Source organism: Passer domesticus, chromosome 2 (genome assembly GCF_036417665.1).
Source record: "Passer domesticus isolate bPasDom1 chromosome 2, bPasDom1.hap1, whole genome shotgun sequence".
Lineage (NCBI taxonomy): Eukaryota > Metazoa > Chordata > Aves > Passeriformes > Passeridae > Passer > Passer domesticus.
The window spans coordinates 106182188-106196890 of NC_087475.1; the positions used below are offsets into that span (position 1 = coordinate 106182188).

Below are 14703 nucleotides of genomic sequence, written 5' to 3' on the forward strand. Positions count from 1 at the left end.
ATTGTGGAAGTACAGTCAGTATAGTTTTTTCTTTTTAGCTCTGAATTCTGTTAGACCTTCTCATGAAAGAAGGTTCAAACTTCCTGTCTAGAAAGCAAGTTGGGCTACTTAAAGCTTAATCAGGCCCCTTTAGCAAAAGGATGATGAAGGTGGAGAAGAGCAACCAAGAGCCACATGGTGCCAAGAGTAGCAGTGTGCAGCAGTTGTGGCTTTCCTGTAGAGTATGACAGGCATTTACATCAATCCTTTTCTTTTCTTGAATGCCAGCTGGGAAAAGGACATTGGTAATGGTGCAGACTAGTACCAAATCCTTTAGCTTGCTTCTTGATCTAGCATGCTGAGATCTAGTCTTTCTTCCATAAGGGTTGAGGAAGGTATAAATTAATTTCTCTTTATGTTGGAGGGTGATGTATCAATGTATCTCATAGCAAAGCTGTTCGCATTTTCAGTGTCTGGTGGCTTTTCCATGATCTGAAACAGTGGGAAGGAAGTTTCCTTTATCATCAGATAGACCTAAAACAGACTTACTGTTTGGCCCATCTTAATCTGGCAATCAGTTAAATTTGCTGTTCTATAGAAGGGAGTGAGAAATACCCAAAAGACAGAGTTCTGCTTAATCCTGTCTTAGGAGGGTGGAAAGACAGGTGCTGAAAGACAGCTGTACTTGGCCAGGACATGTTCTTGGCCATGTGTCTTCATGGACTTGAGTACTAAACTAACTGTTTACCTTACTTTTCTAGGCTTCCTTGGCAGAAACAGATAAAATTACCTTGGAGGTTGCCAAGCTGATAAAAGATGACTTCTTGCAGCAGAATGGTTACACTCCTTATGACAGGTGAGATCTGACTGGCCACTCTGCCCTCTTAGTCCTGTGCAGTCTGGGTTGATACCGTTATTTCACATGGAAGCTGACCAGTGCAGAAATTAATGTTACTGCCTGTAAAGAAGTGGAAGAACTGTGCTTAGGTAGCTCATTCAACAGTGCATTCACATTGTCTTACCCAAGGCGTGCAGACACCTTCTGAAAGCAGAACCCTTTGGGGTTCCCAGGACCTCCTCTGTTGTTCTGTTAGCCAGTGTTTCTGCAGTAGAATGTCTGAGGAGGAGGACAGGACTGCTTTATTTTCATAGACAACATCTAAAGTCTTCCTGTTTATCCCATCAATACACATGGGACTGCAAGAATTGGTTTTCAGTTACTGTTGCATAATTCTTGAGTAAGTTTGATCCATCAAAAAAACCCTTACTCTCTCTTTCTCCCTAGTGAACTCTTCTTCTTTCCATGCTATCCTTGTGTTTTAACAGCCTGACAAGGGGCCTTTTTGTATTTCATCTCACTCCCCAGCCCAGGTAGATCAGGAAGTCTCTAGTAATTCATCACTAGAAATGACGACATCCATAATTTTGTAACAGTCTGTGCCTTTGATCAGGTTACTAGGACAGGTATGTGTGTGTGCTATAGGAAGCACAACAAGTAGCACATAAATAATAACGAGGTACCTTTTATGGCACTCGCCTACCCATTAAAAATGGAACTGCATGAAGTGCTCTTGTCATAGAGAAGTTCCTTTTCTTGTGAGCAAAGAAACTTGCAGAGCTGTCATCCCAGCCTGTTAGGAGAAAGCCTGCTCCCTAGATGGACAAAACAGGAAGGAGGAATTCTGTTGGCTGCTCATTGTTTTCCTTTACTTGTTAGCATTGGCACAGATTGAAATGTGAGACTTGTAGAGCAGCAGTTCCTGTTCACTCCTGTTTTGCCTGAATGTTTGGGTACTGCTTCAGAAACCTCAACTTCAATCAGCTTCAGGATGATTGTCTTGGCCTGCAATTTGACTATTTAAAAATGTGGGACCTATTTGACCTCTCCTTTGGCAGTATACCTTAAAAATCCCTGGAGTAAAGTGGGCTGGCACTCTTTCTGTCAGGGGAGGATGCTGATAACTGTTCCAAGATACCTGACAGGTCCTCTTCTATTCCATCAGGTTCTGCCCTTTCTATAAAACAGTGGGAATGCTTTCCAACATGATTGCATTTTATGACATGGCACGCCGTGCTGTAGAAACCACAGCTCAGAGTGACAATAAGATCACGTGGTCCATCATCCGAGAGAACATGAGCGAAATCCTCTACAGACTTACCTCCATGAAGTTCAAGGTATGTTTGTAAGGAAGGGGGTTGTCCTGCTTCCTGTGAGCTTCCAGGGCCTCTGGAAGGATGACTCAGTGGTGTTTACCAAAGATCTTTGGTAAAGGTCTGTGAACAGAGACTCTACTCCATCATTTTGAAGATGTAAAGAATTGATTTATGAGCACAAGAATGGTCAGTGCAGAAATCCATTCAGCTGATGATGACTGCACAGCCTTGGCAACTCCACCTTCAGCAGTCTCTTTTGTGTTACATATAGTCATGGTAACAGTACAAGCATCTTTTCCAGTTTGCTTTGGGAGTTTTGTGATAAAATTCTGTAAAAATATTGTAATGTTCTAAGGAGACTATTGTCAGAGAGAAGCAGCCTGAAGCCAAACATGGGACATGTCATATGTTATTGCAGAAGCATTTTTTCCCTTAACTTTTATTTACAATAGTTCAGTTAACATTTCTATAATTCAGTTGATCCTGGATTTGAACTTTAGGCTGCTTATTCCTGTCTCTAATATAAAAGAGAGTGTTGGAAGTGGGGAGAGGAAGGGAGGAGTAACTTCAGCATGGATTTAAGACAAAACAAGTGGATTGGGGTACCTGCTCTGCATAACTTCAGAAGCTGTCATTTTAGGGTACAGCTTTACTAAAACTCCAGAGCATGCTGGTGTAGCAGTTACTGGTAGGACTGTGGGTAACCTGTGATACTGACTGATCTCCTCTATGAAATGTAATGCTTACTCTGTTAAAACTCATGTAAGTCAATACTGCAAATCTTCGAAGAACAAGTAGCAGTGGATTAAATATGTTTAGAATTAAATATTCTGCCATGCCAATGTATTCTGTTCCTGCAGGGTACTGGCTTGTTTCTGCAGTAAGTGGGTTCCTAGTATATATTCTCAAAGCATCAAGAACATAACCAGATGCCCTTGGGGACATGAGCTTCTTTGAGAGCTGTTTATGTAGATAGAATAATTAAAATACTCTCTACAAACCATGGCCCACCAGCAGGCACCTGCAGTACAGCAGAGCAGTGGACAGCATGGCTGCAAAAGGGAAACCAGAGAGTGAATACATGTTAAGTGGAGCTGGATCTCTAATGGTTATGAAAGGAAAATTGTATTCCCCAGGTCAGTCTGATAGGTGTGAGGATTCAGATGTCCTGCATCCTGTGGTTTGGGTACTTTGGAGAGACAATGTAAGAAATAGTGCATCCACGTGTGTAAGGCTTCTGTGTTTACCAAGAGCTGCACTGACCCAGAGGATCTTAGCACTCAGAGGAGCATGGTGAAGACATTGAACAGATTTCACAGCCTGACAGTTAATGCTTCTTGCAGAGAAAACCTTGCAGCCTCAGAGCAAAGCTGATCATTTTTTTGGCCTTTGTCTTTCATGAAAAATATTCTGAAGAAATGAAGCTGTACAAAGATATTTTGAAGATTTTTATGATTACACAATACATTTTAATTTGAACCAAACAACGTCTAAGTAATTGCAGAGTAACTCTTCCACTTAATGGGGATGCACTGCATTTGGTGTGGGGATAGGAGCTGGTATTAATCACTGCAGCTCTTAAATCACACAGCATTAACCAAGACCCTCAGTATTTTTGCTTGCTTTCCAAATCAGTTGCTTTACAGTGCAGTAACCACTGCTCATGGAAAAAAAATAAATCTCTTTCCAGTACCCATTCTACCTGCTCACTAATGTGGGAAGAGAATGATATTTAAACCCTGTGGCTCTTGGTGAGGGAGACAGACATGATGCAAAGACAGAGCTAAGGGTGCCTGCTCTGCAGCTGGCAAGTGTTAATCCTGAGGTCAAGAGGTTACAGCAGTAGCAAACCAGGGCTGAGTTAATTACCATGGGCTTTTCCTGATGGATCTGTTTACTTGCTGTGTTCTTTCAGGACCCCGTCAAAGATGGTGAAACAAAAATCAAGGCGGACTATGCTCAGCTGTTTGAGGATATGCAGAATGCATTTCGCAGTCTGGAAGACTAGACTCGACCTCTGTGACCACTCCAGTTTGTCCTCTCAGTTCCTCATCTCAGCTCCTCTGCTTCCCTCCCTTACAAGAATGATGCAACAGTACTTGAGTTGATAAATAACCCTATGTTTCCCCTGTTCATACTCAGAGAGTGTCTTTACAAGAAACATTCCTCTTAGTTTGTATTTGGCATTGCTTTGTGCGTCTAAAGTGGTGAGTGATGTGTGAATGGGCCTGGCTGAGTGAGGAAATGCTGTTGTACACTTCTAGGGTGGGAAAAATTTCACCTTTCCTCTCCCAGCTCTCCTGGTAACCAGTCCTTCCCCTCGGGGTGTAACCAGTTGAGCTGTGCTGGCAGAGGAGGTGTAGGTCTTCATGCAGTACATTGCGAGCTGGCAGTGGGAAGGGCATTTACACCTGCCACTTTGCTAAGTGACTATCAGACATAGAACTCCCTGTTCTCAAACAGAATTTTTGACCATATTGTGATGACATGTTGATACAACCAAAAATTCTTCACTACTCTGTCATTTCTGAGTCTCTCAGCCGAGTCTTTTGGTACTGAAATGTGGTAGTTCTGGTCCTCTTCAAGAAGGGACTAAATAGAAGATGAGCATATGCAAGTGACTGGTATAATTTTGTACACTGGAGAAATACAATTTTATCTTCCTACTTAATGCAGATAGGACTGTTGGACTCAGCATCAGCTAAAATCAAAGCCACAGGTGCTCAGCTTCCAGCAGAATTTTACCTTCTTGGCTCCCTTTCATCCTGTAAAATTTCCTGACACTCAGCTGCTTTACTTTGTGAAGTTTGTGATGCTGCCATGTACTGCAGGGCATGGTTGGCAAGGTACAGTGATGCTACACGTGCTGACCACAGCGTGGTCCTTGGTCCTTCCTTGGTGGTGCTCTGCCAGTGCAGTTGCCCCCAGTGCAATGCCCAGGTTATGCCAAGGAAAGGCAAGCACGTGCTTAGCCTTCTTCCTCCACCTGTGTTCACCTGGCCTGTTGGGTGGTGGCACAGAAGGTCCCCAGTTCTTGTGTAAGAGGAATGTATATGCTCAGCTGGGGGCAGGGGATGAGTGGGGGAAGGTTGAAGAGTACAAAATGTATTTACTCCTGCCTTGTTGATTACGATGCAAGAGAAACCAGTGGCTCTGGTCTTCTGCTCTGTGCTCTGGAAGCACTCTGTCAAGCAGCTGAAACTGCTGTCTCTTGGGCTTTTTTTTTTTATTGGTAAAACTAGACTGAGATGAGGAATGAGCAGAGCGCAGCCTTTCTGTCAAACTCCCTGAGCCCAGCACTCATCCCATTGCTCCAGAGTGCAAGAGAGAGAGATGCTGGCATCCTCTCCAGTCTCTCCCTCTCGATTGTGTCAGGTGGCATCCTGTGCCCAGCTGGGTTCCAGCTGCCACCTACTGCTTTGGTAGTCCTGAGACAGCACCTGTTGTTGGTGACACCGTGCCTGCGTGAGCGTTAATTCTGCACTGAAGTATTTCCACCGGCGCCAGCTTTGAACAGTAGTGATGCAAAGGGATCTTGTGCTACGGACCAAATGCTGCCACTTCCATTATGGTATCAACCCACTGTTTGTCAGGGGAGAGCCCAGCTGAAACTTAAAGGGATTGACTATTTTTGGTTCTCCCGAAAAGAAACTGCTCCTCCAGCTGATATTCTGGTAGTGAACGCTTAAGTTTACAGCTCACTAAACTTTTGGTGTATGCTGCTTATTTTATCAACGAGCATGTGTGAATGAGTAGTCACCATCCAAGCCCTTGCTGGGCTCATCATTTGTACCCTTCACCACTGTACAATGTAGCATTTCATGCTAGAAACCAGATGTTCTTATCTCTTTAAATAGAGGATGTTATAAACTTTACAGAAGATGTCTAAGATAATGCAGTTCTAATATTTATTGTGCTGTACCTGGCCCTGAAGTGTGACCAGTTTAAAGTTTCATATATATTTTTGTCCTTTTTGTTTTGTGTCTGTTTTCAGTGTTGAGATTCTGATGTTCACTGTGTCCTGCAAGTCTTCCTTCCACAGCTGTGGGAGGAATTACAACATGGGCAGAACCCCACCACCTACTTTATCTTGTATATTTCATAATGTACGTTGCTGGAAATTGTGTAAAAAAATAAATTTAAAAAAATTGTTCAAGTCAATGAAAATAAAATTGATTTAAATTAGGTTTTATCTGTCCTGTTTTCTTATGTCAAACCAAACCTATGCCACAGTGGTGTACACAGCAGCCCATCACAAAAGGTGACAGCTTGCTTAAAAAAAAAAATTACTCATTGCTTTAGGGATTTCTTCAAAACTGCAAGCAGTAATTTGGCATGGACTCTTTACTTCAGTTCTCCCATTCCATTACAGCTTGCACAGTTACAAAGTAGTAAATGCTCTTAGGGCAGGTATTTTTAGGATTACTTTTAATACAAGGGAAGTGTAACTGTAAGTTTGTATTTTGCTGCCATGCATGCAAAACAACTGTAATTGTACCATTTGAGGGCACTTGGCACTTTGGATCAGAAGCTGAGCAGCACTACTGGCCACAGCAACTCCTTTTGAATAAGGTGTTGAGACCTTCTCTGAACAGCAACACATAAATAAAGAATACACTAAAAACATCACATTTGGCCCATTTTGTAGATTTGACCACTCTGTAACACCTCTTTGAAGAAAGTGTTCTGGTGTTTCATAGAATATATTAAGAGATACGGCAAACTGAAGGTGTTCAAGTCATTCCACCACCTTGCAAAGGGCTGAAAGTCATAAGCTCATTTCCTGGCAACCATGGACTAGTAGTTCTTAGTAGCTGTTAAGAAATCCATCAAGTGAAGTGATGAGTTCACGTTTTGGCAGTCTGGAAGTTACCAACAGGCAATGTCCTCACTTCATCCACTCGACTTTTGTGGATCTGGAAGGCCGGCGTCACCCAGCGGCCACAGGAACACTGGTCCCCTCTCCAGCTGAAGGAGCCCAGCTTCGACGTGCATTTGGGACACAGAAGCTGCAAGAAAAACACAGGACTCAGTCTAAGACATGTGTTGATGTGGACCTAGCTAAAAACAGGCCAAAAAGCCAAACTGGAAGGGCTCTTTAGCCTTGGGGTGTAGCAGGCAGCTGTGCTGGCAGAAGGCAGGGTGTGGAAATGCAGCTGCTGGGACCTAGTGGGATTCCAAGACAGTTTTACCAGGATCCAAAAGACTCAGCCTGAGACCACAACAGGCTTCTGAAGTCCCACAAATCTTTCTCATAATAGAAACAAACAGCAGACAAACCCTCTCCAAGATCCTGGCTGGTATTGTCAGCTCAAGCAGAGCATCAGCTCGTTTCCTTGTGAAGGACTATTTTTCATTTAAGCATCTGCCTGCAAGCTGCAAAATTCACATCAGTAAGGCTGGGAGGCCTAGGACTTTGTGTGGGGGTTTTCCTTTCAGAAAGAAAAGAAACACAATTCCGCCTTCACAAAAAAAAAACAACAGACCCCAAACCAAAAATCCAAAGCACAAAGTGCATGCTCCACTTCACCTGTCCTTCCATCACTCCGAGCAATGCCGGCTCCATCCACTGCACAGGCTCGATGAAGTACGAGGTGCACTTTTCCTGGCCATTCCCAGAAAGCCGTGCAGACTCTGCTATCCTCTTGTGGGCAAAGGCTGTCGGTCCCATTCCTTCCGTGTGGGACAAAATGCTGGAGCTACGGAACAGAGCGCGTCTGCCCTCCAGGAGATGGGAAAAAAGAAGTAAAACAAACGGGTTTTTTAACTGGGCAAATCTACAGACAAGAGAAAATAAGGATATGGGCCTCCTGATTTTGAATAATTAAAAAGGAGTACAAATCCTACATTTTTTTATTAGTCTAGAAGGTTCACAAGCACCGCTCCAGGGAACAAAAATTTTTTTATTTTGTACTTTCGATTTTTTTTCCCTGCAAACACAGTATGGAAACTTAGGCAACAGCTCATCCCTGACCTGACAAGAATAACATGCCCATTGATTTACACAGGTTATTCTACTCTTTAGTAGATTTCACAATGCTGTTTTAAGGAGAAAGTATTTTATAAATGTAAAAAAATACATATTTTAAAAAATATATAAAGTACCTGCATTTCCTGCATCTGTAGAGAACCTCTGTGTTCAAAGTCTGACATACAGTGGTAGGATCAACTGCAAAGACTTCTCGGGGCAAGTCTTGAGGTTCTGCAGAGGAGTCAGAACCATGTTGTGAATCAGATCAGCTCAGCCACGCTGTGTTCCTGGGAATGAGACAGGACTGTGCCTGTGCCCCAGTCACAGCCTGCAGGAGCCACCTTCTTCCCTTCCATTTGCTCTCTCACCAATTCCAACAGATTAAGCTAAAACCAAGAGCCTCATCCCGCCATGCCTAAGACTGGGATTTGCTTAAAGCAAAGAACTGGGATCTAGACTATGGCCTCAACCATGATAAAATAAAGATATTTTGCTTTATGTTCTTACTTCAGCAGAAAGTAAAGGCAGAGGAGGTTTCTGAGCAGTTGTGCCAATGTTTGTGTGCCCAAAATACAGAAAGTCAGCTTGCAAATGAGAACTGCTAAGGACAATGATACATAAAGGGCAACAGCACTGTGATGCTGAGTATGCAACACTGAGATCTTGCAAGAAAAGCTGAAGATTATTATTTTATTATAAAATTATACCGATGCACACATATCTTTGGCAAATTAAACTATGAAAATTTACTCCATTACCTGCATTTCAACTTTACCTCAAGTTTTGCATGTTATTTTTTTCATCACATTGACATATTTTCTGAGGATGCAGTTTGCTTTGCAAGGGATGTAAAAATCACGAAAAATATCAAATTGACCTTTACCACTTTTTTGCACTTTGCATTTCAACTTTATCTCAAGTTTTGCATGTTATTTTTTTCATCACATTGACATATTTTCTGAGGATGCTGTTTGCTTTGCGAGGGATGTAAAAATCATGGAAAATATCAAATTGAGCTTTACCACTTTTTTGCACTTTGCTCTAAAGAGCACAGCTCCTTACAGACCTTATTTCCCACACATCTCTCAAAGGCACAATTTCCTCCCCCCACTGATGAGCTGGGATTCTCTAGGGCTGGTAGAACGTGAATGCTGGCCCTGGCCAAGTGCAGGCTCGGCTCCTTTGGGGGCAACACTCGAAGTCAAGCCCCTCTGACAGGGCTCATTCCGGGCCAGCCTGTTCCCGGCCCGGGAGACTGCTCCGCGCACCCGCGCTGCCCCCACTCACCGGAGAACCTCTCGCTGAGCATCTCCAGCCGGTACCGCTTGTAGAGGACGCTGCTGGTGTCCACGGCGCACCCCATCGCCTCGTAGAGCTTCAGCTGCCCCTGGAAGCCGGGGTTCACCCTGCGGCGGGGGCGAGAGCAGAGCGGGGTGAGTGAGGGGGGCCCCGGCCGGCCGGGCGGGCGCGGGGCCGCGGGCGGGACACTCACTGCGCGTCCGGCTTGGCGGCCCTCACGGCGGCCAGCGCCTCCTGCCAGCCCAGCCCCTGCGTCTTCATCAGGTAGGCGGCGACCACGGCCACGCTGCGGCTCACCCCGGCGTGGCTGCAAGGCAAGGGCGGCCCGTCAGCGGCAGCGCGGCCGCGGGCGGCGCTGGGCCCCGCCGCGGCCCCGGGCTCACCAGCGGACGAGCGCGGCGCCGCCGCCCGCCCGGGCCGCGCCCAGGAACGCGGCGCACTCGTCCAGGCGGCTCAGCAGGTCCGCGCCGGGCTCGTCCCGCGCCCGGACGTGCATGGTCCGCACGCCCGGCACGGCCGGCGGCTCCTCCGCGTCCACCGTCAGCACCGCCACCACGCCCGCCGCCGACAGCGCCTCCGGGGACGAGCAGGACTCCGCGCCGCCCACGTAGAGCCCCGCCAGCACCGGCACCATCCCGCCGGGAGCCGCCATGGCCGCGGGAGCCGGGCGGGAAGCGCCGCCCCCGGCACGGCGCCGCTTTCCGCTTCCCTTGCCAGTGTGGAAATAATAATTTCCGTGGTAATGGCCACGCACTGTGCCTGCTGGGGCGGGTCTCTCCTCGCCGCGTCCATGAGTGTCTGTCTTAACGCGTCTTTTTTTTTCCTCCCACCCCTCTGTCTCCCTAAAAATGCTCAGAAAAAGAACTTGTATCACAGGAGCGGTCAGGTTGCAAGGGACCACAGCGTGTCATTTGGTTCAACCTCCCGGCTGAAGAAGGGTCGTGCAAAAGCACACGGTACAGGATTGTGTCCAGGCGGCTCTGGAGTATCTCCGGTGAGGGAGACTCCTGACAGACAACACAAGAAGAGAAGCTTTCAGTTCCCCTTGAAGCTGCTAAATAGAACTTAAATACTAACTAGCAAAATAGATAAAGGAGTATAAAAGTAGACACACAGGATGCTAAATATAGCTGGAACCAGTGAATAAACAGATAACAAGGAGTATAGTGGCTTTTGTGGCAAAGCCATGTAACAAGAAGCATCAGTGCATGCCCTAAAAGAAGTTCAAGCCAAGGTCATCTGCATCATTGGGGGTGTCAGGAAAATCCACAAATGCCAGATGCTTATGTCCAAAAAGGAGACAGAGATGTCCAGCAACTTTATTTGAATAAAGGGAGAGTTCACTGGGGCACACACCTACAAAGTTTGCTTTCTCGAGGTTTCGGAGGGCACAGCCGCCTTTTATCCTAAACTCCTGGCCGCATGTTGCCCTCTTCCTTTCCCCATTGCCAAGGTACTGGGAAGGTACAGCCTTCCTGAACTGCCTAACACATATCCCCGCCTTGAACCTACTATTTCACCCCACAATTTAGAAGTTCAATCTTGTCTGTTTCAGGAGCCAAGCACTCTGGGCTCTGCTGCCCAAAACTGGCAGAAACATTAAGACCCATTTCAAAGATTTTAACACCCATACCTTCACTCATCAAATTGTTCATAAAGACATCAGCTTTCCTCTCGGGGCCACTCAGTGAGTATGACCACCACAGACCCATTTAGATTACCCTCTAGGACCATAAAAGACTTCTGAGGTGGATCCATGCAAATTAGTTCTAGAAATAGTGATGTTTCTGTGTAGGAAGTACACTGCAATGAATATATATGGTCATGATGGGATTTTACTCTGGACACAGCTATATTAGAGAAGATACCTTCTGGGTATCCAGCACACTCATAATAAAGAATCCCTGCTTTCTAACACTTTAAGTTGTATTAGAAAGTTTGTTTGCCAGCTGTTTTCTGTCTCACTCCACATCTCTCTGGACATCTTGTTCCAGTGCGTGAACACACACACAGTAAAGTTCTTCCTCGTGGTCAGGAGGAAGAACTGTGCATCAGTTTCTGCTTATGTCCTACTGGCTAGCACCAGTGAGAAGAGCCTGGCTCCATCCACTTTTTTATCATGGCAAAATGCCAAATTTTGTTATAAAGACCTGTGCTACACTCTCTCCATGGTTGGGACACAGAACCTTACCCCGTCTCCACTATATGGGATAGAAGAGCCTAAAATTCCTAATTACTGTCACTGGGGGATTGTTCTAGTGCAGCTCCGTGCGAGACAGCTGTAGGCAAAACTGTTGCAAAAACATCTGCAAGGGCCTCTGGGATCCTTGCAGGATGCTGACTAGCCACAGAGGAGGTGAGACTGGCAGTCACCTCACACCTGATAAGGTGAGACTGAAACCTGGTGGGAAGGGAGATTGTTATCGCTTTCCCGCAGGAGAGGCGGGTGGAGCTGTGGAGCCATGGAGCAGCTGCCATGCTGCAGGAGGGATGGGCCACCACAGAGATGCTGCTGAGGATGCTGCCCACGAGACATTTCCTCACCAGTGCCAGCAGACTGCATGCACCAGTTGCCATTCGTGCTGGGAGATGGGCAGTGGGACGGCAGCTTCCAGAGCTGTGGAGTTTCCGTGCGCTGCTGGTGACCCACTGAGAGACCGAGATGACTGTAGTTGAGATTGGCCCCGAGGTTTCCAAGAGTGCAAGGGCACTGCTTGAAGTTTGCTGCCATCCTGCCTCACCTCCCATGCTTGCCCTAGTGCCTGTGTGATTGTGGGATTGTGCAGCAGTCCAGCAGGAAAGCTGCTCCAGGGAAAGGCAGATCCCCTCTTTGGATGGATCAGTTCTAAACTGCATGAACATGACCAAGAGGGTGTGCCTGTGTATCTGAGCAAGGGGAGTCTCTGACAGCTCTCATTTAGATTATTTTAAGCTACATAAATGTGCAAAATGTCCTCTTCCAGTTGCCATTGCCACCAGTGAGAAACAAAAGGTTTACTGAAAAAGCATTTAAAAATGCAGGCAACTTTCCAGTAACAGCAGGGGGAAAAAGCATACATACTGAAAAGAAAGACAGGTGGAAATTAAAACCAGATAAAACTGTATATGGACCTTTACTTGTGAAAGCAGATAACAATTGTAGCAAATTACCATGGGGAAAACACAGATTATTCATTTCTTGAGTGATCTGAAAAAAGTCTGCAGACAACTGCAAGTTACTCAAGGGGCTATGAGTTTTACAGCAGGGTTATATTATCCAGGTATTGTATGAATACTAAGGCGTGGTTAGTAATCTCTGTTAACCTTCAAATCTGTGAATGTGGAGAGGCAAACAGTACTGTCTGCAACTTAAACCTGGCAAGGCTGGATGCAGGATCCCAAGAGGTTGGTCCAGTGGTAGTATTAGCACTGCAGTCCTTCATGTTGCTTTCCAAAGCCATGGATAATGAGGGAATGTGAAAAAGATGCAATTTCAAACTGAAAAGCTGTAGTGGGGTTAAGTACAAAGTCCTTGAGGCAGAGCCCACAGATAGCTCTGTACCTAATGGGCTTCACACAACTGAAACTGCACTCCCTAAACCTCACTGTTACTCTGCACACCCCCTTCGCTGTGTTTGACACCTGCAGCCTGAGGCGATGTGTCCTGAATTTGCTCATGACTCCCAAATTAGAGTAAATATTTCTTTTCAGTCTGATTTGCAAATGCTTGTTCTCCCCCCACCTCCGCCTCCCCCCATCCTCTTCTCCTCTACCACCGAAAATTGTGATGTTCTCCCCCAGGTTCCAGGAAACCGTGTGACTAATTAACAGTTGGGGTGAGCTCAGGTGCAAAGAAAAAGCCAGTCAGATGATGGGCTGCTGCTCACTCTCTCCAGCAAGTGCATTCCATCTCTGCATGTGTCTGCCCTGCTGCTTCCTAAGGGAAAAGAAAATGCCAGCCTTCTGTGGGCTGCCCACTCTGGATCCTCGCAGCACAACCAGGATCCAGCAAAACCGATTTTCCTGCTATGGGAGCAAAAGCGCCGCAGCCTGGGCAGAGGCATAACACCCTCTTTCCTCCTAGAAGGATTTGTCTGCATCTTTCATCACACCATGGGGTGGCCCTGTTCCTTCTGGCTTTTGGGTAGTTTGGGGTCTGTACATCAGAGGATTTGTGAGAAGAGAATGCAGCCCACAGCTCGGGTCGCCAGGGGTGGCACACAGCAAAGTAGTGGGGACATCTTCAAAAAGCCATACCTGAGAGACAGCAGCTATGGATTTCTGTGTCTTCCTCACATCTAAATGCAGCAGGAACTTATTTTGCATGGGTCCTGCTGGTGAAGAGCGCCTGGTACCATTTCTTGCCTCTTGGAGAAAGGGTGTTTTGCTGAGCTCAGAACTCTGTGGGAGCTGGGAAGTCCTCCACAGCAGCATCGCATCCCTTAGAGCAGGGATTTCCAGCAGTCATGGTGCTTCTAGCAGCAAATTTATCTTCTGATTTTTTAAAGGCTGCTGTTCCCTGCATAACTGTACTCTGTGTATCTATATTCACGTGTTTATCTTTATCCATATATCAGGAGGAAGAATTGCTTCATCTCCTAGCAGGGAACCTCAGACTTCCAGAGGCAGCTAGAGAAACAACCGAGAAAGAGGCTCACTCTTGATGCTCTGCAGGAGGATTTCATCACAGCCCTGCGTGGGTGGGATGTTCCTACCTGTCTCCACTCTCTCAGCATCTGCAGACATGCAGTGACTCCACATGTCAGACAAAAAAGAAGAGTTTTCCAACTGCAGATCTGATGCTCAATTACAGAATGGAGCCTGACAGCTACTACTACTGGGTATTAATAACTCTGCTTCACTTTATGGCTTTAACAGCTGTAGCAACCAAGATTTATGATGACACATTACGTTCAGCAATGCATCACATAAGGAAACTAATCTGACAGTGCCAGGTCACTGAGCTCACTTACAGGCTTTTAAGTGAGTTTCTTCTGCCAGATTTGCTGCCCTATTTACTGGATGAAAACGAACAACTTGCACTGTTTTAACATAACTCTGTACTTGCCTCTGTTTTGGCAGCTCCCAGACTCTTTCCCCTTTGTCACGCTGCCTTCCCAGGAGCCAGCTGATCCTTCTTCATTCCCCATCCTCTGTCTGAAAACCCTTTGAAACACGTCCAGTGCTGTGTATCCTGAAGAAGGGTACACCCCAGGAGAGGGGAGGAGGGAGGAAGCTGGGAGGAAACACTGGAGGAACAGGCAGAAGAGATGAGGGATGGAGCAGCTGTGGGAGAGGGGAGAGATGACAATTGTCCAAGA

At 46.2% G+C, this 14703-nt stretch overlaps 2 protein-coding genes across 3 annotated transcripts in view; one reads left to right on the top strand and one right to left on the bottom strand.

Moving 5' to 3' along the window:
* Positions 1-4266, top strand: part of ATP6V1A (ATPase H+ transporting V1 subunit A) — a 28344-nt gene extending 24078 nt beyond the window's left edge. For both annotated transcript variants that reach the window (XM_064410336.1, XM_064410337.1), the window contains exons 13-15: positions 741-835; positions 1983-2154; positions 4049-4266. In XM_064410336.1, the coding sequence (XP_064266406.1) occupies positions 741-835; positions 1983-2154; positions 4049-4141 (360 nt within the window). In that variant the 3' untranslated portion in view covers positions 4142-4266. The remainder of the gene's footprint in view (positions 1-740; positions 836-1982; positions 2155-4048) is intronic.
* Positions 4267-6830: 2564 nt separating this feature from the next.
* On the bottom strand, positions 6831-10109 carry DUSP12 (dual specificity phosphatase 12). The gene is made up of 6 exons (XM_064410338.1): positions 9787-10109; positions 9597-9710; positions 9392-9510; positions 8239-8335; positions 7664-7850; positions 6831-7142 (listed from the first exon to the last, which is right to left on the bottom strand). Exons 1-6 carry the CDS (start codon positions 10053-10055, stop codon positions 6981-6983), a joined length of 948 nt encoding a protein of 315 aa, XP_064266408.1. The 5' UTR covers positions 10056-10109; the 3' UTR covers positions 6831-6980.
* Positions 10110-14703: the final 4594 nt, after the last annotated feature.

Coding starts and splice junctions, on each gene's coding strand:
- DUSP12 (XM_064410338.1), bottom strand. CDS start 10,055: ATGGCGGCTCCCGGCGGGATGGTGCCGGTGCTGGCGGGGCTCTACGTG. Junction 9,511..9,596: donor GCCGCCAAGCCGGACGCGCA/GTGAGTGTCCCG, acceptor CCCCCGCCGCAG/GGTGAACCCCGGCTTCCAGG. Junction 7,851..8,238: donor TACAGATGCAGGAAATGCAG/GTACTTTATATA, acceptor CCTGGAGGGCAG/ACGCGCTCTGTTCCGTAGCT.